The sequence below is a fragment of the Prenolepis imparis genome, unplaced genomic scaffold (genome assembly GCF_030444845.1).
Source record: "Prenolepis imparis isolate NDT839.2.m4 unplaced genomic scaffold, iyPreImpa1.0 SCAF_11, whole genome shotgun sequence".
In the NCBI taxonomy this organism is placed as follows: Eukaryota; Metazoa; Arthropoda; class Insecta; order Hymenoptera; family Formicidae; genus Prenolepis; species Prenolepis imparis.
In genome coordinates, this window is record NW_028141169.1 from 9,837,502 (window position 1) to 9,859,900 (window position 22,399).

Consider the following 22,399-nt stretch of genomic DNA (forward strand, 5'->3'; position numbering starts at 1 on the left):
GACCGGAGAGAGGACTTTGTTCCGACGATATAGCGAGCACGGTTTGAATTTTGGCGGGGGATAACACGTATATACAACTATTATATCCGAGATATATATATATCATTCTAAATAATTAGACACGATATAGGAATTGCGTGAATACGTTTTATTCTTTAAAATGTTTCAAGCGTACAGACTTTTCAACCCCATTTGCTAAAATTGCAGTCGATCATTCTCTCTGACGTAACGGGTTGCAAGGATGGCGGTAAATAAGGATAATTAATTAATCTTGACGGTATACTCCACACTGGATAATTAAGCTCCTCGGTACCGCTCGAGTCCAGCGTGTTCTCGAAATATTCTTTAATAATATCCTCCGAATTTGGCCAACCATCTCTAGGTTGTATTGTCGAGGCTTTGTAATTTTTCATTGCAACTGAAAAGAAAATTTTAATTAATGAAGATTTACGCATTTTACGCAAGTTTAATCATGAGACGATCGATATATAGAATGATTACCGAGCTGTTGAAGTTCCCATATCATGTGTGGCGTATAATGTGAATATCGACAACCAAAACCGAAAGCGCAGTCTCCAACTGTCATATAACGTTTGCATGGAGTCTTCGCGTATTCTTCCTTCAATATCGTTTCTGGGTCTGAAAGAACAATATTGATATAGCTCACAATCAGTTACGACAGATTACAAGAGAGGTTATGTACGAAAAAATATTTCATAAGAAAATTTTATTTTAAAAAATCTCACCTTTAAATATGCTATAATGATTCGCTCGATTTTTTACATGCTGCAAACTAGACAAATGCTTTTTACGTGCTTCCACATCATCCTTGAAAGATCTGTCGCAGTAGTCGCAATAATATATCTTGCCCATTGTGGATTAATAAGATTAGTATATGCTCAGTGTGTATGTAATAAATATAAAAAAGAATATATCAATTTAATTAATAATTATATGGTGTACTGTAACGGTTGAATGAACGCACTGAACACAAAGTGTCAACTTGTATAAATCATCCTGAATAGAGGACGTATAAAGTATAAACAGAGCGAGAGTGTGTGTTGTGCGAGAAGGGAAAGATATAACTGGAAAGTGACATCTGGTCGTATGAATGTTAACTGAATACCAGTCACAGTTTACTTTTAAATGCACATCAGATAACAAAGCTTACACGCGCGGATTCTTTTTCATTCCCCCCGAGAGAGTACTTAATTATTTAATGTATCCTATATCGATTCAATGAAGAACTTTACTCTTTGACATATTTATATATTAAACAGATTTTCTTTCTCTCTTGGAAAATCAATGTTTCTGGGAAAACATGGGAAGTGGATTATTTTTATAATTGTTTCTATCAAAGAACTCGAGAGCAATATTTTTCAAATACATATCGACATATGTATAATTTAATTATACTCTCTATATAACATGATATAGTAATATTAATTGTTACATTATTATTCAAATAAAAGAAAGATGAATCATTTCGTTATTGTTTACTATATTTTGTAATATAATTATTACATTTTATCATATATGCGCATTATCGTATCGGATCAAATCTAATTAATGAATTTGCAGATATTAAAATTTTAGTTCGTACATTTAGCAAGGTATGTATTTTAAACAAACGGAATACATGTAATGCACCGCTCGTATCAACGGCACAAGTCATTTTATTACATTCTTACAATATATTTTTTACCACAACTTGTCTTGTGCACCGCTAAACTATTTATTATGTGATAAAGTAACGTATCGACAAGAATGACTATTATCCGTCGCAACGTTTCGCATTCTATATTATAATTCGATACAACAAGTATTCTTTATCCACAATATTCACTCCGGCATAAACTAGAGACAACGTTACTCGATGATAGATCATTTTCGACGATATCAAAGCTTCGCTTTAATTTTCTACAAGCGACAATCGTAGATAATCTATGAATAATATGTAAATCGTGTAATCTAAGACAGTATTTGTTCATAAATTACTAATTAGAAAACAATAAGTAAAAATCGTGGATATATAATTATGAAATCCGGAGATTTGTAATTTTTTTCTAGAAATTTATTTGGGAACTCTACTACTGTGAATTCGAAACATGACCTTAGAGCTAGGGATATAGAATATAGGAAGTGGGAATTTTTTTGGAAAACTAGAAATAATTGGATAATGGGAATGGAAAAATGCTGTTTGACTATATTGGTTTTTGAACAATAGTTGCACGTATACCATCGCAATCAATCGTAAATATTGCGCATAATAAAAACATGTTATATTTGAGAGGAAGAATCGCCGTTTGCATTATATTGCCGCGATACGTTAATTTGTACAATAATTTTAAACCGCAAAAATTTTGTCATAATAAAATACGTGCGATTATTGCTCATAGTCAGCGTTAAACGTGTATCGGAAATATTATTTAACGCGTAATATTATTTAATTTGTCTTCAGCAAATTGATATAAATATCGATATAAATTACGCGAGTATAGAAGGTAGAAATAATATTCGCTCTGTAGAAAAACGCGTGGACGAACGTGAGAAAAGTAAAAATAATAAACTCGCAGTACCCTGCTTCTCGTGGACGAATAAAGCTGGCATTGAAGAGTAAAGAATTATTTGAGTAGTTGAGTTGCAAAATTGTTCTCGTTTGCTGCTTCGCATTGTGCATCTTGAATCTCTTACTGATCGCGTTGTTATACAATCATGCAGGAAAGGTGATCGATAATGTACACAAGAGTTATTATAGTTTCTTTTTAGGCCTGGTAAAATAAATTCCCATTTCAAGGTATCGAGATATCGATGCTAATTTATATATGAAAAATGGACTGGATGACAACCAAATTGAAGAGGCAGCTGTCAATATTTAGGAAAAATAAGATAAACTAATATTAATAAATATTTATTAAAGAAAGACATAATAAATGATTTTAAAAAATGGAATTTTAACTTTGGTATATGAAGATTTTGAGCAAGTAAACACATTTAGGGAGACCATGACTGGAAAGAACGGACTTATTTTGACGGATTTGTTCAGTTCATTTCAGTTATGAATTCTGTATATTACGCACGCTTTTAATCGATGCAGTAGAACTTCGATTTAATAGTTGATTTAATTGCTCCATTATTGACAATAGGCCGATAAATTGACACATGAGAAGCATCTGAAAAAAAACCATATGATTGAGACAAATTATAGTAAGGAATTTTAATTAGAAAAATTTCACAGATTCATATATTTATAATATATAATTTAAATTTTACTTTAAAGTTTAAATATGTCATTATTCTTCTCCGTTAGAGGTTCTACTGCATTAATAAAATATAATTAAATATTTCTGATTTAATGTTTGCAAAATTATATGAAAATTTTGGAATTGTTTTTTAGTCCTTTTTTATATCCAGTATATGGGAAAGAGTTTTTTAAATTTACAGTACTTCTAAAATGTTAACAAGTTAATTAGTAATATGACGATCAAGATACAGCTCCTTTCGCTTTTAGGTCAATATGCTTTCTTTCCAAGCTCTCAAGGGAGAAGCAATCATACACATTTTTACACTTTCCACATTTAAAATAAAACAAATATACATTCAATTTTTCGAAGAGAGAAAGAGAGAGAGAGAGAGAGAGAGAGAGAGAGAGAGAGAGAGAGAGAGAGAGAGAGAGAGAGAGAGAGAGAGAGAGAGAGAAAGAGAGCAAAGAAGAAATTGTAGGAAAATGTAAAAAGTGCAGTCCATAAATATACTTTAGTTATCACATTTTAAAGATCAATAAATTAGAAACATTTAAAAAAAAAGCAAAATCGTGCTTCAAAACATTCGTGTCTCGTAATAAAGAGTATTCGAAAATCACTTTCATCGTTAATAACTTTAAAATTGAAGATAGTACAACCATACCGTTTATTTTACATAAATACAGGAACTTATAAAAGTTAACATGCATAGTGTGCATCCTAATGCTCCGTTCATCGTGCGCAGGACGTCAAAGTTATACTCTATCGTTTATCGTGTTCCATTTAACATACCTACCAGATATAAGGATTTTGCGTATTCGTCGTTCTATTCTTGTAGATCACAATTTATATCGAATATTATATCGATTTTTATTTTTTTCCTCAATCATGGTGTGTTTTATGCACAACGTACATTATATTATCATACTTTGAAAAGTGCTTTAAAAAATCTGTCTATTATATGACTCTCTGACGTTCCTATATGTGACAGACATAACTCATAAAAAATGTAGATATAAATCGATAATACAGGAATAGTTTGAAAATAGTCATGTAGAGTGAATTGTGAAATGTACTCAAAATTGATTTATAACAATCGACTCTCAAGGAACAATTTTTTTTTATTTACCATTATACTCTTTCTTTACACAATGCAATTTTATTCCAGACAATTTTTTTTATATATCCATAAACGATAGAGATATTTCTCCATTCGAGTGTTTTAAGCTGTGCATACGTCTCGTTTGAAAAATCCTCATTCTAGTCAAAGTAGAAAGCGCTTAAAAGTCTCACTGGTCCCGGGCGAGAAGGCTGGATTAATTATTAACGTAAGATAAACGGTATCGTTGTTTACAATTTTATGGTCCAAAGTGAACTAATATAATCAAAATTGTTCGGTATGTCCGTTGTTCAGATTTTCTGGAATGCCTCGTATATTTACGCGCATAACTTACTATAATTCACGGATGCTACATTATGAGGTATAAGAAATAGGGGATGGCGTTCAATCTTCTTAAGAATGGCACTGGCTGTAATAAGTAGTAATCTATCTCCCGGCATCCCTCTGCGTTTCGAGTAAGCGTCTTATTTTTTAGATTCGTCGGCAGTATGAATGTTGACCTCCTGACGGACCTTGTGACCGCGGAAACTCGCTTGAATCTTAGTCGCTGCCTTATGCAAGTCCGGATCGGCCAAGTCGATCCCCTCTAATTCTTGTACAGCGTCATGCATCTGGAGCAGAGTTTGAGAAAAAGAATATGTGAAGCGTGAGAGTACTGTATAATCGATCCTTGATTCGCGTGTGTCGCCGTCCTAAAATATCTTTTCATCCTCGAATACAGCTTTCCGAATTTAACTCTCTGTCCGTGATGTACAAAGTGTCTCATGTTTAAAGAGGTCACTCTTCTTATATATCGTCGCTGAGACTTAGACTGCGCGGAATCCTGCTGTGCGTCAATTATCCCGTACATAATTAATCGACACGGCATGAAAGTAACTTAAACTTTATAGACCATACCGGTCTACTGATCTCGGGATGAGCTTTAATAGCGCTTCAATACCCAGACGATCATCTTCAGCTTGGAAGGCAGCTGTCGATTACTTGCCGGGCATGGATCAACATAACGTCAAAGGGTCTAACAATAGCTTTCTCTCACGAACCTCGCACAGAAATGATCGATTACGGCGACCTTGCGCATCAAAACCTGTCATTACTGCTCCATCGATCGAATCAATCTTCTCGTATCGGATTGAGAAAAAAAATTACTTTGATTACAACGGCTTAGTTATTTATTCTTTTTTTCAATATAATGCACAATGGACAATGTAAACAAAGTGTATAACCATAATGTATTTTCCAGAAAGATAATTTCTGAAAGACATGGATTTATAATCAATTTGCTCTAATTAATGTGCTAGAATATTCATTCACATATTATTTCTTATACACATTTTTTATGTGTGCAGAAAATTATGAATTTGATTTATCACTAAAATAATCTATTAACAACAAAAATAATTTCTTCAAATAGGCGACTTATTCTTTCATTATAATTAGCTGCGCTCCACTTTACAAGCCTTTAATCTTTCTTGACAAACTGATAATGATATGTCTAATGAAATCTTCTCAGAAAATTAATCATCATTAAGCGGGATTAATTAATTTGCTATATGATTATTATATTTAAATTGTTATATGATGTACACGTGTAAAATATTAAACATCGAACATATTTCGTTAAAACGCAAACTTCTGTATTAAATATATAATATTCTATATTATAAATAACTCAGTCGGAAGCAAAAGTTTGTTGCATATAAATAACGATAATGAAAAATACACAAGAGACGGGAGGTAACATTTTCTTGAAAATCTACAATATCAGCTTAGAGAAGAAATTCTGCAGAATCAATAGCTCTTTTTAAAATTTTCCACGGAAGGTCGAAAGGGGGGAGACGGATATTGGATAAAGCAACTTCTCTTTTATCTAACTGTTCTATTTCCTTGATCAATAGTTAGCAAGTCTATACATTTAATGAAATTGACTTACCTTTTCTTCTATCTTGGCAGTCGCGCTCTCGACTGCGTTTATCGCCGATTTGGCGGCAGCGGTAGTCTGCTCCTTTCTCGACATGTGGCCCCGGAAAGTCGCTTGTATCTTCGTCACCGCGCTACAGAGCTCTATGGAGTGGAAGACGAGTGCTTTCGAGATTCGCGTGATTTCTTTTCGAGCTTCGAATTCATTTCATATCATGTGTAATCGCTTACCCTTGTCGTCGGCAGAGAATTCTTCCTGCAACTCTTCCTTCGTAGGGTCCTCTGCAGATTCCGAAGGTGCTTCGTCGGTCCTCGTTCGCTCCGATGCTGTTTCCGACACTCTTAAACTTTTCCTAGCGTGGTGTCCGCGGAAAGCTGCTTGTATTTTCGTGGCTGCTGCCTCCTCCTTCTCTTTATCTCCCTCCGCGTCCTTTTCTTTCTCTTTATCCTCGGAGGACTCGGTTTTCGTTGCACTGTCTTCCGCCGCCTTTGAGATATCTTCGAAGAGAAGAGTAATTCAAATATAATTTTAATTTTAATTTTTAAATTCAACACAACTTCGAGATATTATATATGCGATATTAAAGATATTATGTGTGACATGGCTAAAAATTTCTTGAGGAATGATCAGAATTTGATAAATTATTAATTATATAATGAAATATAATAGCGAATTTATAAATTAGATTCGCTGCAAGAGATGCAATCCTATAATTATCCACTTGAATAAATGTTCCCAAGAGGAAAATAATCCTAAATTGCTCAGAAAATCCGTAAGTCTCCAGTGGAGAAAGGGCGCGGCTACATCCCGCATATTAGAAATGGCCGCCGTGTTAGCCACAGTTCACCTACATTTATTCCGAACATTTCACCTTCCACAGACACGTCCAGAGAGCGACAAGTATCGATTAGCGTTTCTATTTTCGCGCTGCACATTCGAGATTACACACGGTGCCTAATATACATTTTTAATATTTCACGCCCTGATGGGGAGATGGTGGCGGCGAATGCCAATCGATTCTTTTGATCTTTCCCGATTAAATTAAATCTGCTTGTCCCCGCGAAATGATTAATCGATGTATGTATATACTAATAACGTGCCGACATATCTAAAGCTCCACCGTGTTCTTATACGTTTATTTCATGCGATATGACTTTTTCTTGGAAATCGCAGAAGATAATCGCTATCATTTCCCTCATTTCTTCCGGCGAAAGAACAAAGTTGTAACAAGGATTAATTCCCGTATCAGACATCAAGGTCTTCCAGGTTCCATTAAATGTTCTTAATGATCCGACTCAATCACCGCTATCTCGCTGAATCTTCTTCGGAAATAACGCGCCTTCGTTGATTTGTTTTTTAAATATAATATATTATATAAATCGAAACTTAAAATTCTTTGAGCTCGAATAAATGCAAAGACGAAGACAATGAGGTGCGAGGATTAAGTGTGACATTATCGGAAACTGAATTTTCTTTTAGAAAAGTAGAGAACACTTCAGCTATTGAGCGCTTTTGCGCGACACGGTTTCCCTAGGTTACCACTCGACGAAGTAGGACTTCAAGGAATACACTGACATTTTCACGACGAGACAGCAATGAATTCTTCCACAGTTATGCGCTTTCCGACTGTTTTACCACGTTGTACAAAAGGGACGAATCGACCGTGCAAGTCCGCGGTAATTTTATCGACATTTATGTTTATGTACGCTGTAAAGCTCGCGAAGAAAGTAAAAAGTATACGAAGAGAGAAAGATGATAAGATCGTGGAGCATTTTATGCGCGTGCATATATAGCGGGTATGAAATTTCAGTTAAAAGCTAAAATGTGCTTATCTAGGAGTTATCCGCTATTTGTATCGTAATCTCCTCTTCGAGCATCCTTCGTGTCTATGTTTTTTACGACAACAATGTTTCTTGAATGCTTAGCGCTCTTATTTCTTTTTCTGATATCACGCAAGGATGTCCCGCCATCGATCCACCCAGACCTTGTTACTAGTACTACCCTCAAGGAAATCAAATTTCCCATTAGAGAAACATCGTTACCTTGATTATGAAACCGTAGCTCTAAACTAGATGCAAATTTCATTTTATTACTAAAACTAATAGAGTAGTCCGATTGTACTGTAAATTATGTTGTCTTTTTTTTTAAATTTAAATATGATAGAGACTTTTATCGAGAAAAAATGTTTATTGTTTAAGAAACCCTGGAGATTAATTTTTTGAATGATAAATTTTTTTTAAAGCGGCTTAGCTGTTAATATCTTGTGACTAAATGTCATGTTCTAATTTAGAAATAGAAAGTCTGTTCTAATTTCAGGTCGCCGATTAATTGATAATTAATAGAGTAATATCCATCAGTCTCGAAACATTTTTTGTCGAATAAGGAAGATTTCGCGATTTAACGATTACGTGCAAAACGTTTTCGATGGATTGTTTTTAAACGAGCGCGATGACGATAAATCGAAACCTAGTATTTGGCAAAAGCCAAAAAAATATTTACAATCTGAGAATTTACTCTCTTTGACGGAGACAAATCTTTTTCGCGAGGATGTGTGCGAGAGAATTTATTTCACGCATTTATCATAATCGGCTTACGTTCGTCAGACCGTACGAAATGATTGTCGATATCAAACAGCTGATCTCAAATCGATTTAGGGCTTTCGAGCGTGCACCTACTTCCCCATCGCGCTAACGATAACGATCTTTTTTTACTTGACCCGACGTGGTCATGCTTGGCGTTCGATATGCATTCCCGGATGTGCAGGCAAGAGGTAAGGAAAGAACAGGCTCGCGCGTCGCACCTCAACAATCGCCTCGTCGATCATCGTTTGGCTTTTGCGCGCTCCGCGATATTAACGGTGCACGACGAATGCAAATTCGCGTGCCTCGGGACAATATCACTTGATCCCCCGGCCGGCGGCCCCGCCGCCTCTTTTAACCCGGTTTTTCGCCGACAAGGTGCATGCACGCGAGGGATCATCGTCGTCGTTGCATCGCGAGAGGCGGCTTTCGGGTCGCACTCGCGCCGCGACTCACCTGCGTCGGAGTCGCGTCGCCGCTTGCTCGTTCTCGGCTTCTCTCTCACCTGCACATCCACGCGCGGCTCGATCTGACGTGCGACTGACTGTTCCCGGGTTCCCGGCGACCCCGTTTATAATAGCGGCCGATCACGGCCCTGCCGCGCCGCTCGTTCGCAGTCGCGGCCCTCTCGATTCTCGCCTCGCGACGAGACGCACCGCGGAACAGGGCCGTCGCAGGTGTCGTTCAACCCTCTGTGCTGCAAACTTTTTGTTTGCCGTTTTATTTACTCGCTACTTTGAACTTTAATCTCGCCGTGAGCGTAATATTGACTCGCGATTGGATGATTTATATCTTCAAATTATTATATTGACTCGCAAATGTGTAAATCGTGTCTGTGGATTTAAATATAGTCAATGCCTTGGTCCACTTTAGACTCTCCTGACTCAAGAAAGATATTGATCTTCTTTTCTCTTTTTTATTTTCTTTTTTTTAAACTATTGAAGATTTTTTTTAATTTTTATATACTTTGCACAAAATACAATTATGTTCATAGTTATTTATGTACTTATTGCGCTCTCGTTATTCTGTTATATATATTAGTGATTTTAAATTATAAAATCTCTTTTATTTTCCTAATTCGTTGAATGTTTGAAAATTATTATTGAGCAATGCGAAATCGCATTAAGAAAATTGCACAATATGGTAATATTTTATCTTTTGCTATGCAATCCTTTTTGAAAAGCATCAAGAAATGTAATATGCGCTTTAAGACAGTAGCATTGTCATGGCATCTAAATCGTTAAGAAGCCAGTGATGATACCAAAGAGGATTAAAGGAAAAGCTAATGCTTACACAATTTAGTATTTCTATTAAAACAGTATCAATAAATAATGAACTATTGCATCACATATGTATACGATATAAGCTACTTATCTGTTTCATCAACTGCTCATATTATTGTGCGCTTTAGTCCGTAAATACAATTAAAAATACAACTGGCAGCATAATGTTTCATTTATATTCAACTCTTGTTAACTTGAAAAATACAGTATTGTTTATACTGCAAACTTCTATTTTTTATAATCTTTTGTTATCACATCGCATGCTTATTGTGAAATATTCTTTTTAAGAAATTGATTGCGTCATTTTTAAACCGCAAATTACAACGATTTGCAATTATATATAGCGAAATTAGGTCAGATGTGTTATATATATATTGTTATAGTATTAAATTAGTTATTTCATCTGTCGCAGAGAAAAACATTTTCAACTTATTAAAATTTTGCATTTTCTAAAGAAAAATTGTGCTAATATTTTGAATATTTCAAATATACACTCATTCATAACGTAGTTCGAAACTACAGTATCTTTAAAGTCGATTAGTATATTTCTAACAATAAGATCTTTGCAAGACTTTTATATGTATTGATGTAGTCATCCATCATTCCTACCTATACGGTAGCATTTCTGTCGTCGATCGATGAGTTACACATATATAGAATATCTAGATGTCGGTATTGATGAAACCCAATATCTCGCATGCAGAAAACTGCTCGAAGCTCCGAATAATTGATTCTGTGTGCCCGAAAAGCACAAGTTACATTGCATAACTTGTTACTGCAGCCAGTAAAGCAGAATGTGCGCAAATTAAAATAATTAAACAATTGCATGATTGTATCAACTTATGATAAGTTAATCTTCTTAATTACTAGTTATTAATTAGTAAGCTGTAAAACATGCAAAATTCACATGTGAAAAAATATTGTTACTTTATCGGACAAATAGGAACATAATTTCAAGAGAATTCTTCCGAAGAAAGCAATTTATTGACACAAATCCATTCTTTGTTCTTTATTATTATCATATGACATATATTTTTTCTCTGCATATATATTTTAATATAATCCATTACTATACCTTCGAAAACTCAATTACCATTACTCGATAGACAAACTCAATTGTGTAATGATTTAAATGCCGGCAAAAAGCTGCGAACGATCTGCTCCAAACAATTCTGCATAAATTTTATTAATATATTTAATTTCATTAAAAGGGGTGGAGTTATTTTAGTTATATATTATTCCTCTTTCCTATATATTAATTCTATCATTTAATTTCTCTACCCGGGGCGCCTTAACTCCGCCACATTTTCCGATTATAAAAAGAAACTTTCATAGATGTAGAAAGCGAATAAGGGTTGAACCTTGACATACATCACGCGATCAGTACTTTCATTGGTTTTTCAATACATCCCCATCGTATTCTACAAGCGTCCCAATTTTCGTTCACCAAGATGATAACATTTATTCTTTTTATTAATCTATTCTATCGTTAAAAATATATCGTACGAAAAATCGCAAGTTAAGAAGAAGATTTAACGACATTTTCGTATAAGCATCGTTCTCACACGCATATTAATATTCATTTTGTTTTCTTATTATACGAGAATACATGTTTTAAATTTATTACCCATATATTTAATTGTGTGTGTGAAACTAGCACATCATTTAATGGAAGATCATAAATAATTGAGATTTTATTTTCAATAATTCTAGAGTTCTTGAATAGTTCAAACAAAAAAGTTCTGGCGATTAAATCAAAGAAAATGCCTAAGGATAAATTGATACGCCAAATTCACGCAGCATATCACTTTGCCCTACGGCATTTTCCTTATCAGTAATTATCAGGATTAAAAAAATTTCTGCCTTCTAAAAGCAAAAAAATTATTAATTAACATCGATCTGTGGATATATCTATCAATTATGTAGCTTACATATTTATATTGTGTATGTTATAATGCAAAATGATAAGATTATTCTAATATATGTATTTATTTTATTTGTTACAGGTAGCATTGCGATTCACGCGTCGTGTCGGGAGTGCCGTGTAAAGTGTCGCGCGTCGGGAGCACCGTGCAAAGTTTCGCACGTCGGGAGTGCCGTGTAAAGTGTCGGGCGATCGTAATTATTCGTGTTTTCGCGAGTGTCGTACGTGCAAAGGACCAAGAGAGGAGGAGGAGGCCCGGGGAGGCATCAGGCAACAGCGGGGCAACTGTGAGGTATGCAAAATTAAAACATTTTTTCTAAACTGCATTGTTTATGAAATACTGGATTGTTTCCAGATTTTCAAAACACTCTCTGTGTGTGTGTGTATATATATATGTATAATTTAAATATTTTGTTTTCAGGATCAACGTGCTGTGTACTACAACTCCGCTGTTGCAGTATCGGTGAGTGAGAAATTATTTATTTTATAATATTTCTACAGCGGTAATAAGGGTGTGATTTAATTTAATTTCATCTCGAATAATGAGATATTTAGATGAGAAATTCGGGTTTATTTTGATATTGCTTAAAGAGATTAGATTATTTATATTTTAAGAGTTTTTGCTTAATTTCGGTCGGCAGCTCTTATATACTATCGACCACTAACGATGTCTAACAATCCGAAATTTTCCATTGGGAAAGTAATCAAGACTCTCTGATATACATTGCACAGAGAATATGAAAAATAAAATTTTAATTGAATGCTAAAAATTTCTATATTTCATCACTGCACACACTGAATGCATTCATTACGCAGAAAATAGTCGTTTGTCCCGACGACCCTACTGATTGCGTTGATATTACTGAAGCGTGCATGCAATCAGCTCGAAAAATCTAACGAAATGTGTATGTATGTATTGAAAGGTACATTTATCATTCGTGAAACAAAGCAGACTTTGTCATTGTCAAGATAAACAACGCCAAAGTTCTACGGTAGTCGCAATATATAGACTACAACTCATAATGCTATAAAACAGCGATATCATCAGTCGTAAGCATAATGCAATCATCATCAAAGATATTAATATCATGTAAATTATAATGACGAAAATATTACATAAAACGAAATTGCATTTATTGCATGGCATGTAAGTTTGAATAATACTCTCGCCGACACTATTTGCACAATTAATAAATTAGAAGGGATGATCGCGCTTACCCCCATTCTTGACAGAATCGCCTTCTTTTCCCTCTTCCACCGCTGGCTGAACGCTCTCCTTGCTAGTGTTGCACCCCATGTCTCTTTTCGTCTGTTCTTTTCTAAGCTCTCCTTATGTTAGACTAACCACGTTGTTGAAAGGCGCCCGTATTATTGCAGTTCCCTCGTTAACATCGCGTTACCGAGTAAAAATCGTATCAAGTTACCACTTTTCTTAATAGAGCAATTAGACTCGTAGCAATATACGGTATAGTTCTTCTTCGGGAGAGAGAGATGAGACTGATTGTGAGTAAAGTCTATAAATTTTCTTCGCGCCCCTTTGATTTTTTTTATCTTCTCTTCATTCTTCTTTTTTTATTTTTTTCCCTTGCCACCTTTTATTCTTTCTTCCTTCTCGCCTTTTTTGTCTCTTATTGCTCAAAAAATTTTATATAAAAATCTACTACGTTTTAAATATATTTTAAAATTATCGTCTTTATCTTTTTAGTAATAAAGTACCTCCTCTTTTAGTCACAGTTCGCTATAATTTTTTTGAAGCACTTAAGAATATATTTTCTGCATTTTAACTAAGATTTGATGATTTTTATTAAAAATTACCTTGCACTTTTTCTCTCTCCCCTTCCTTTTACCTATGTACGCGCGTATGTATGTTTCTGCCTCTTTCCCACCCCTTAATCTTCCTTCCGTTTTATTCGAGGGTTACTGACACGGGTCGCGTGGCGCCGGCACCTGCTAGACAATCCTTCACACTCGAAAAATAATCCGATGCTCTCTCACGCGTCTCGCTGTCACGCGACGTGTCCGGCAACGTCCCCGTGTAACGTTTGCCCCTTCGACGGAGGATTCTACCGGCCTGATCGTGACTCACCGAAAGTCAAACATCGCGAGCACGCAGACGAGAAATCCTGTCCTCGGCGTCGCGAACGATACTGGCGTCGTTCGCTCGCGACCCTGCCCTTGCTCGCGTGGCGACTTGTACCATAGAGTCGTCCTACGTATATATATATACACGTATATATCGCGGGGGTATATTCGCGTCGCGGAAAAAACTCTCCCCGGTTTCTCACGCGTGGAGAAACGCACGCGGAAACGATCGCCACGTTTCTAGCCACGTTTCGGCCGGCGCGGAGCGGCGCGAAGCGGCATGCTTGGAGGCAGAGGCTAAAGCGCAAGCCTCGCGGTGTCACCCTATGGCGGTCGTCCTTTCGTAAAGGATTCGGCGTGCGAAGGACTACGCGATATAGATTGCACTGGTATAATCGTTCAACGGCAGGCCGTTTCGATCCGGTCTCGGTCGCGCGCCGCGAATGACTACTATATCAAAAATGTACCGCCACTCCCAATGTACTCCCATACTACTCTGTCGCCGTCATCCGGAGCGGATTCTCCGCGACCTTAAAGCGCGCGATCGATTTCGCACAGACAGCAGTAGTATTTCGCTCGCCTAGACAGTTGCCAGACCGGCGCCAGCCTCTCCGTTCTTCCTCTCGTTTTCTGGAACGAATATCGATCTCTCTCGTAGCTTCACGGTGCACGCACACGTAGCTCGCTAATATATCTCGGTCGTTACGCGACGTTAGAGCGAATTCGTGACGGATAAGGGTAAAGATTATTACGGATAAACGATACGGATTTTTTTTTCCACTCTAGAAACACAGCGTGTATATCCCGCGATCGCAAAAAGTAAAAGAAAAAAATGTATACAATATTGTATATCGAAAAGACGTTTATAAAAATTACTTTCTTTATTAACAATTAATGGAAATTGAAAATTACTGTTGCAGTAATATATAATTATGTGCAAACGTAATAATCACATATCGGATGTACTCCATTTGTAGGCTTCTTCTTGCAGCGCTTTCTTTGCATTTTGTGCGTCGTACCACTTCTTTTCGTATCCGTTACTTCTATCGACACCGTCCCATCGATGACCAGGTTTGATTCCGAATCGATTTGGCGCGTATGAGCCTTGATATTGTGGCGGATCTAGAATTGAAATTATATCGAGTGAGAAATTTGAAATATATAATATGAAGAGTCATAATAGAATTATTTTATACGAACTAAATACCTGGCTTTCTTTTTCCCTCTTTTATCTGCTTCTGTTTTATGTAATTCAACATGGGATCACCGGCTCTCTCTTGTTCTCTCAATTGTTTATCTAAATCTGCATCATCCGCATATCTTGCCAAAGGTTTATTCATCTCATACAAGTCGTCCTTTAATTTTTCCTCGCGATCCTCTACTTGTTTCAAACTAAAATAACGTAGATAATACATATCAGTGTGAACATTTATCAACATTTATTAATTAGAAAAAAATGTTTTAAATCAAGATACATTCGAAGTAAAAGAAAAAAATATTAATGAATGTAAAAATCGATAAAAATAAAAAATCACTTACCCTTTGCCCCATTTGGCGTATTTCTCATCCATTTCTTGTTGCTTTTTTTGTTTTTCGCGATTTTTTTCTGCTTCTTCTTCCAGATTGCGCTTCCTTCCTGTTTTTTTGTCACGCACAATTGCAGCTTGTCCTTTTCCGCTGACTTCGTTACTTAACTGAAAGAATTTGACATTTACTATCTCCATGAATGAATTAATTGCTTTTATAAATCTGTATTGTAAAGAATATTACCTTGTTAAACTGCTCTGCGTCTCGTCGTTTCTGGGCCTCAATTTCCTCTCGCAATTCTTTCGCAGCTTGAAATCCCGCTGCTTTTCCATCTAATGTTTTTGTCATCCGGCCTTCCTGATCTTTCGAATGACTTTCCGCGCATCTGTGTTCAAGATCGTCTGTTTCATCGCCCCATCGTGATTTTTTTCTTTTCTCTCTTGTATCCGTGTGCGGGCGAGATTTACGATCTCGATCTTCATATTCCTTTCGGCTTGACCTGTTCAAAAAAATATTACGTAAAATTTATAATTTTTACGAATATTCAAAAAACAACAAGATAGTTTCACAAATTTCATTATAATTTTTATTGAATTTTAATTATTTTATTTCGACAAAATTATCGTTAATTTACCTTGACACATCTTTGCTAGATCTAGATGAATTTTTATCATAATCGTATCCTCTACGCGAATTGGAATATGGCGAATCCTCTTTCCGAGATCGGTGTTCCTTGCGTCGTGATGTGTTTAAATTTGAATCTCTGTTTCTTTTATTTCTTCTACTTTCATACAAATCTGCATCTAGATCCTGCTTGTGTCTTCTAGGCGGACTAAGATCCAAATCGCTGTCTCTGTTACCTGAATTCCGATAGTTTCGTTCAGAAGTACCGCGAGTCGAATGTTTCGTAATTTTTCTAGGCGGATCTAGATCCGAGTCGTAATTTCTAAATTGTCTGGGTGGACTCAAATCCGAGTTATTGTCGTTGTTCCTAGATTGTCTAGGTGGACTCAAGTCACAATCATTATTCTTAGACTGCCTAGGTGGACTCAAATCCGAATCACTGTCTTTAGGTTCACTTTTAAATTTTCTACGTGCATTTAAATCCACATGTTTATTTTTAGAATGCTTAAATCTAGGTGGACTCAAATCTGAGTCACTATCTTTAGATATATCTTTAGATTTTCTACGTGGACTTAAATCGACATGTGTATTCTTAGAATGCCTAGATCTAGATGGACTCGAATTTGAGGTATCATTTTTGGACGGTCCATGTGAATTTAAATCTGCATTCTTATTTTTAGAATTTTTAAATCTAGGTGGACTTAAATCGGAATCATCACTGTTGTTCTGATTGGCTTCCATCTCATCTACTTGAAATCTTTTTTCCTTATCGGTAGTACGATTAATAATAGTTAAATCTCCTTCTTCATTCTCAGTTATAATTTTCCATCTTTTTTTGTCCGTAAAATCAACTGGTCCACGTTCGTCAATTATACCAGCAATTTGCGGAGCGTCTTCTCCTTCTAAAAGGATATCGAATTCACCTTCTTCAACGGGCCGCATATTTTTCAGGTCTATGTCATCATCTATAATTTTTACTCTGCAAAGATACATATCATCATTGAATCAAATAAAAAATTCCATTTAAAAATAATTTACAAATACCAAAAAGTTTTACAAGCTTTAATTGTACAATGTGAGATATTGGGAAGTCCTTAGTTTCAAAATTAAAAATTAATTTAATTCTAATTACTACGCATACATATCTGTGCATAAATCTAAACAAGTGACATAAATAAAAAAATAGCTTTCTTTTAAGTAGATATATATGTTTCGATTGATCAGAGTTTTATAATAATTTTATGCTTAAAAATATGAAAAATTTTATTGCGCAGAGAGAAAGAATAATTTTAGTTAAAGAATAACACGCAATATGCAATCTCATATAAAAAATGATACATGATCTGCAGTGATGTAAATAATATGAACATGATTACATAAGCGTTATTTCGATTACAATATGCCTCCTGTCTTCTTAACAAAAATGCAGCATCACAAATGCATAACAATAATTTAATCTAACCTCAACGTATAACAGTCATGTGATAAAAACTAAAATGCTCCTAGATTAATTCTTACGTTTTCGTCCCCGTTTTAGGCTTCTTCTTCTTTTTCTTCTTTTTTTTATCTGTATCGCCGAAAGATATGTATTTCTTCAAATATTCCTTTTGATTTATTACTTTGTTTTCCATCGCCAGAGTTTTAAATTATAATCAGTGTGAAGTTTGGACACGCAAAATGAGATTTAAATGACTGTATGATTAGATTCACAACGAGATTTTATTATTTATTATTACCTATGCTTTTATAATAAATAACAATAAATTATAACCACACATTAATGTTTATCCATGTGTATTCCATTGATGCTTCTAAAAGAAATCGATAACTTGTGACTACTACGTGGCGTTGCGTACGTTTTCGTCTGCAAGTTGGTATTTGTGTGCAAATTACAAGCTTGAAAGTTGCCCGGACTGTTCTAATTGTCATTCATGCACGTGCTCGTAGAAATCGCAATAAATGAAATAATCACATACAAATATTTCGCAGATGAATTTTTATTATTTATATTTTTTTTTCTTTATACGTGGGTATCTAATAAAATATCTGCCATAATCGTAGATATAGATAAAACTATAATATAAAGAAAAAAAGTAAAAAAGATAAAATTACAATTGATTTTAAAAATAGAGATACAAAAAGAATTTTGTACTCTTGACGTAATTTTTATTTTCAATTTCCTTTTTATTCATTTGTATATGTATACATATGTATACATATTATAATATATAATTATGAAAAAGATAAATAAATAAATATAATTATTTTGATATTCTTTTCAAACAAACATCTTATTCAACGATATAGATATATTTCATATATTTTGGATTTATGTATATAAATATATCTGTGTACGAAATTCATTACAGAGACAAAGAAATAAATCTCAAAGAATCATTTTTCCATTATCGCAGCTTTTATTTCCTGAGCCTCATCGTTTAAATATCTTCTTCATTTTTTATTCCTTCGTTTTTATCGTTAAATCTTACAATTAGTCGCTAATTCAATAACGAGAACAAAATGCAACGCATAACGCAATTCAAATAACATAGAATGTCAAAACAGCAACTATATTAATTAGAATACAATATCGAATAAAGTATCAGGCAGGTGTGAGACCACAAAGAGAGATATTAGTCGGAAAAAGACTAGAGGTGGAAGAGAAGCCACCAGGCGAGAGGTAGGGATCGAAAGTGAGTGCGTCTCTCCAAGAATGGGCAAGAAGGAGCGGACTGTTGCGAGAAGAGGTGACAGGAATAAGGTTCGTGGTGGGCGATAGCGAGGCTCGTGTCGAGGCGAATTGGTGCTCATCAATCGTCGTTCGATCGTCTATCGATCGTGAAAAGTGTGGAGAACGCGTATTACGCGTGCGGAATGTGCCGCTATCTTCGAATGAACAAAAATGTGATGATGAGGTGCATCGTGGCATAACTGGTACCACAATTCGCTAGCAAGTAGGAAATGAGATTGTGAAAGAGAGCAAGAGAGAGAGAGAGAGAAAGAAATAAAGAGAGAAAAAGAGAGGAGAGACGCATGCCACATACTACGAACGTGCTGATGCGATGCAAGCCAGTGATTCTCACCTCGCATCATGAGATAGCGACTGGAAAAAAGGTTGTTCCTTGCGCGTACCTTGATGTGCATTCAGTGAGCGTGAAGCCGCGGTGACGTAAACGCCTGCACGAACCGTCAGTCTCTGTAAATATAGCTGAAAAAGTGTTCTCCTCGGCGCCAGGATGACGAGAAAGCTCAGCAAGTTCTTAATACTTTTTGATAATACGAATTTACTGTATTTTCCTGGACACTTCTTGTCCGGCCGTGTTCTCATAGAGCTGGACGATGAGGCTTAGTAAGTAATGTTTAAAAAAGATTATAGAAAGATTTGAATTAATGTTTGAAACAATTATTTTTATGCGTGGAGAGAAAAAGTATGCGTTAGAAATTTTTTCTTATCACGTTAAATCGAATCGTATCGAGCTCGTAATGCAAATTAATGTGGGATACATTACCGTAGTGTTTCGGGATTACATTTCCATGTTGTGGGAGAAGGTGTAGTTCGGGTACGCAGTCAACGTGCTGAGAGAGTTTACGATAAAGAGAATTACATTGATTTTCGCATGCGGCTGCTGGGCGAACCAGGTGAATTATTTTATATCGCATATTTCAATGAACATAATTCAATGATCATGTAACTAATGTAACATTTAAACTACTATAATTTTACGCTTTAAAGTAAAATTTACATTTTTTTTTTTTTTACATTTCTCTGTCTTTATAAATTATATGCAATGAATTATATATTTATACATCGTATCTCGATAATAATAGCTTAACAAAAATATCTTAAAAATAATTTACAATTATATAATTAAAAATATATATTATCTTTAATTTATAATTATAAAGATTTAATATCTTTACATTTTTTTTTGATGGTGAACGCGATTTCGCACAGGCGAAGGGCCGTCATTGCTATCACCGGGAATACACAGCTTTCCCTTTAAATTGGGTTTACCGTTGGGTCTACCTTCTACTTTCCTCGGAAAGCACGGATGGGTGCAATATTATTGTAAAGCGGCTCTTCGCGAGCCAGGTGGACTCACGCATAAAAATCAACAGGTCTTCATCGTTATGAATCCGATCGATTTAAATCTGGAGCCTCCGATATTAGCGGTGAGCGTTATGATATAATGAACGAATTATTATTTGCAGATTTAATTTATTCAAATCTTGAAGTTCAATCTTTATATCTCAATTATCTCCTCGTTAGATAAAATTTTCATTCCTTAATTGATAGAAAGCAGATTTGAAAAATTATTATAAACACCTAAGCTTTACGAAATCGATTAAGACCAAAGAAAGTGTTTCACGCACGCGATTAAATGAAATACCGAATTTGCATTACCATAACCGAGTTCCAAATACTGGTCATCAACCCGTGAGGAAAGCGTTGCAAATAACCTGAGGCGCGGCAAAGAATTTAAAGAGAATATATTCGAAATAATACATTTAATTCAAGACACATGTAAAGAATTAAAATACGAAGCATTCTATGTTCTGTTTGCATATGATTTGTGTTGTAACGTAATAATAGTTGCGTAGAAATCATGATGAAATCACTATACCCATATTTTCCGATAGCAATATGCATTTGCATTTCTAGAAAATTGCGCAAGAAATTTTTTGCGTAGGCAACATTCAGTGGCAGGCATTGTTTAATCGTAAATACTGGCGTATCGTTTAGCAGACGTTATAGTGTTCAATAATTTAGAGATGCATTCTGCTTTTTGAGATATTGTTTCTGATGTCAAGTGAACTTGTACGAGTTTGGTTTATTCGAAAAAAATCGGCATATAAATAAAATATTATCGTAACGAACAGCAACCTGCGAGACAAGAGGTCGAACAGCGTGTGGGTGTCTCTTGCGTATCGGGCGGTCCTGTATTTTGCAGAGTTAGTCTGGATCGGGGTGGATATGTACCTGGGGAAACAATCGGTATTTCTGCGACTGTCAGCAATCGCAGCAAGGTATGCGCTATAGTTAACGCAACTAACGAATATAGTTTTAACAATTTTGAGACAATATATTAGAGAAAGCACAAAAGGTCTTTTTGAAAACTCGAATTATATTAGGTGACGATGAAATCGACCAAGGCGTCGCTCACCGAAACGATACAATACTTGTGTCGGGGTAAAGTGCTCGCTAGCGAGACCAGGGAGCTGGCGAACGTTTCAAGGGGGAAAATTCGACCGGGCGAAGGCGAAGAATGGTTGAACGAACAAATGTACGTTCCTCCTTTGCCGCCGACAAATCTGCGAGGATGTCACTTGATCAATGTTCTTTATCACGTTTACGTGAGTGTTGGAAAAAATATATATCTATTTTTATCTCTAGACGTAATAAATAAAATTCATCGTCAGAAATGGAAGCACTTCCGCGAGCCCGCGAAATTTCATGTAATAAATGTTTCTCGCAGTTTGTCATAAGTCCCAAGAGTTTGGACAAAGAGATCAAATTACAAATACCGATCGTATTGGCTACGTATCCGTTGAGGCCGGAAGGTGCACCAGCTGGTACGGCGCCATCCAAACGGGGCGCCCATTATCCATCGACGCTACCCATTTTCCGGCCTTGGCTCGACGACAAAGCTTTCGAGATACAAGAATGAAAGTTGATGTATTAATCATTATAAATATATATATATATATATATATATATATATATATATATATGGTTATTATATGAACAAATAGTATCTTAATTAAAGGTACCTTAATAGTACCTTATATGCGCTTATAAATACTCTTGCAAAAATCTTCACCGATTCTCGTATTGCTAGTCACAGCAACGCTTGTGTAAAATTTTAAAGAATTGATGATGATTTTTGGAAATATTGAGTTTGTTGCAAATATATACCTATATATAGCCCCGCTAGAAGCTTTAATATAATTAAATTTTATTGAATATTGACAATACGCAATAACTCTATCAATTATTTTCATGAAGAGGAGCAGAGATGTATAAATTGTATAATATTGCACAAAATTACTGACATTTCAAACACAGATATACGCAGAAAATAAATAACAAAATTAAAAA

At 35.3% G+C, this 22,399-nt stretch overlaps 4 protein-coding genes across 5 annotated transcripts; 1 reads left to right on the plus strand and 3 right to left on the minus strand.

The window, feature by feature from the left end:
- Positions 1-133: 133 nt before the first annotated feature.
- Positions 134-1,143, minus strand: LOC145942455 (zinc finger matrin-type protein 5). The gene is made up of 3 exons (XM_083049191.1): positions 747-1,143; positions 502-639; positions 134-418 (listed from the first exon to the last, which is right to left on the minus strand). Exons 1-3 carry the CDS (start codon positions 871-873, stop codon positions 183-185), a joined length of 501 nt encoding a protein of 166 aa, XP_082905317.1. The 5' UTR covers positions 874-1,143; the 3' UTR covers positions 134-182.
- A 493-nt stretch (positions 1,144-1,636) lies between these two features.
- Positions 1,637-14,561, minus strand: Igl (IQ calmodulin-binding domain containing protein igloo). 2 transcript variants are annotated; one of them, XR_014426360.1, is made up of 5 exons: positions 13,285-14,561; positions 6,511-6,777; positions 6,293-6,423; positions 4,697-4,973; positions 1,637-3,173 (listed from the first exon to the last, which is right to left on the minus strand). XR_014426360.1 is itself a non-coding variant. In XM_083049189.1 (4 exons), exons 1-4 carry the CDS (start codon positions 13,361-13,363, stop codon positions 4,827-4,829), a joined length of 624 nt encoding a protein of 207 aa, XP_082905315.1. In that variant the 5' UTR covers positions 13,364-14,561; the 3' UTR covers positions 1,637-4,826. The 2 variants fall into 2 exon arrangements, 1 of the variants encoding a protein (XP_082905315.1); XM_083049189.1 differs by having other exon boundaries at positions 1,637-4,973.
- Positions 14,562-14,999: 438 nt separating this feature from the next.
- Positions 15,000-18,118, minus strand: LOC145942449 (uncharacterized). Its single transcript, XM_083049185.1, has 6 exons — positions 17,818-18,118; positions 16,310-17,278; positions 15,919-16,174; positions 15,688-15,842; positions 15,356-15,540; positions 15,000-15,270 (listed from the first exon to the last, which is right to left on the minus strand). The coding sequence occupies exons 1-6, from the start codon at positions 17,928-17,930 to the stop codon at positions 15,098-15,100; spliced, it is 1,851 nt and encodes a 616-aa protein (XP_082905311.1). The 5' UTR covers positions 17,931-18,118; the 3' UTR covers positions 15,000-15,097.
- Positions 18,119-18,915: 797 nt separating this feature from the next.
- Positions 18,916-22,376, plus strand: Vdup1 (arrestin family protein Vdup1). The gene is made up of 6 exons (XM_083049188.1): positions 18,916-19,648; positions 19,814-19,938; positions 20,255-20,472; positions 21,181-21,327; positions 21,433-21,654; positions 21,777-22,376. Exons 1-6 carry the CDS (start codon positions 19,536-19,538, stop codon positions 21,966-21,968), a joined length of 1,017 nt encoding a protein of 338 aa, XP_082905314.1. The 5' UTR covers positions 18,916-19,535; the 3' UTR covers positions 21,969-22,376.
- The last annotated feature ends 23 nt before the right edge of the window (positions 22,377-22,399 follow it).

Excerpts from the sequence above, each read along its gene's own strand:
- LOC145942449 (XM_083049185.1), bottom strand. The coding sequence starts at position 17,930 with ATGGAAAACAAAGTAATAAATCAAAAGGAATATTTGAAGAAATACATA. Across the intron at positions 16,175-16,309 it reads TCTAGCAAAGATGTGTCAAG|GTCAAGCCGAAAGGAATATG; the intron begins GTAAATTAACGA and ends TTTTTTGAACAG. Across the intron at positions 15,843-15,918 it reads ACGCAGAGCAGTTTAACAAG|TTAAGTAACGAAGTCAGCGG; the intron begins GTAATATTCTTT and ends AAATTCTTTCAG.
- Igl (XM_083049189.1), bottom strand. The coding sequence starts at position 13,363 with ATGGGGTGCAACACTAGCAAGGAGAGCGTTCAGCCAGCGGTGGAAGAG. Across the intron at positions 6,778-13,284 it reads CGATTCTGTCAAGAATGGGG|ATATCTCAAAGGCGGCGGAA; the intron begins GTAAGCGCGATC and ends TTCTCTTCGAAG. Across the intron at positions 6,424-6,510 it reads ATTCTCTGCCGACGACAAGG|AGCTCTGTAGCGCGGTGACG; the intron begins GTAAGCGATTAC and ends TCCACTCCATAG.
- Vdup1 (XM_083049188.1), top strand. The coding sequence starts at position 19,536 with ATGACGAGAAAGCTCAGCAAGTTCTTAATACTTTTTGATAATACGAAT. Across the intron at positions 19,649-19,813 it reads GAGCTGGACGATGAGGCTTA|TGTTTCGGGATTACATTTCC; the intron begins GTAAGTAATGTT and ends ACATTACCGTAG. Across the intron at positions 19,939-20,254 it reads GCGGCTGCTGGGCGAACCAG|GCGAAGGGCCGTCATTGCTA; the intron begins GTGAATTATTTT and ends GATTTCGCACAG.
- LOC145942455 (XM_083049191.1), bottom strand. The coding sequence starts at position 873 with ATGGGCAAGATATATTATTGCGACTACTGCGACAGATCTTTCAAGGAT. Across the intron at positions 640-746 it reads TCATTATAGCATATTTAAAG|ACCCAGAAACGATATTGAAG; the intron begins GTGAGATTTTTT and ends TTGTTCTTTCAG. Across the intron at positions 419-501 it reads ATGGGAACTTCAACAGCTCG|TTGCAATGAAAAATTACAAA; the intron begins GTAATCATTCTA and ends TTTTCTTTTCAG.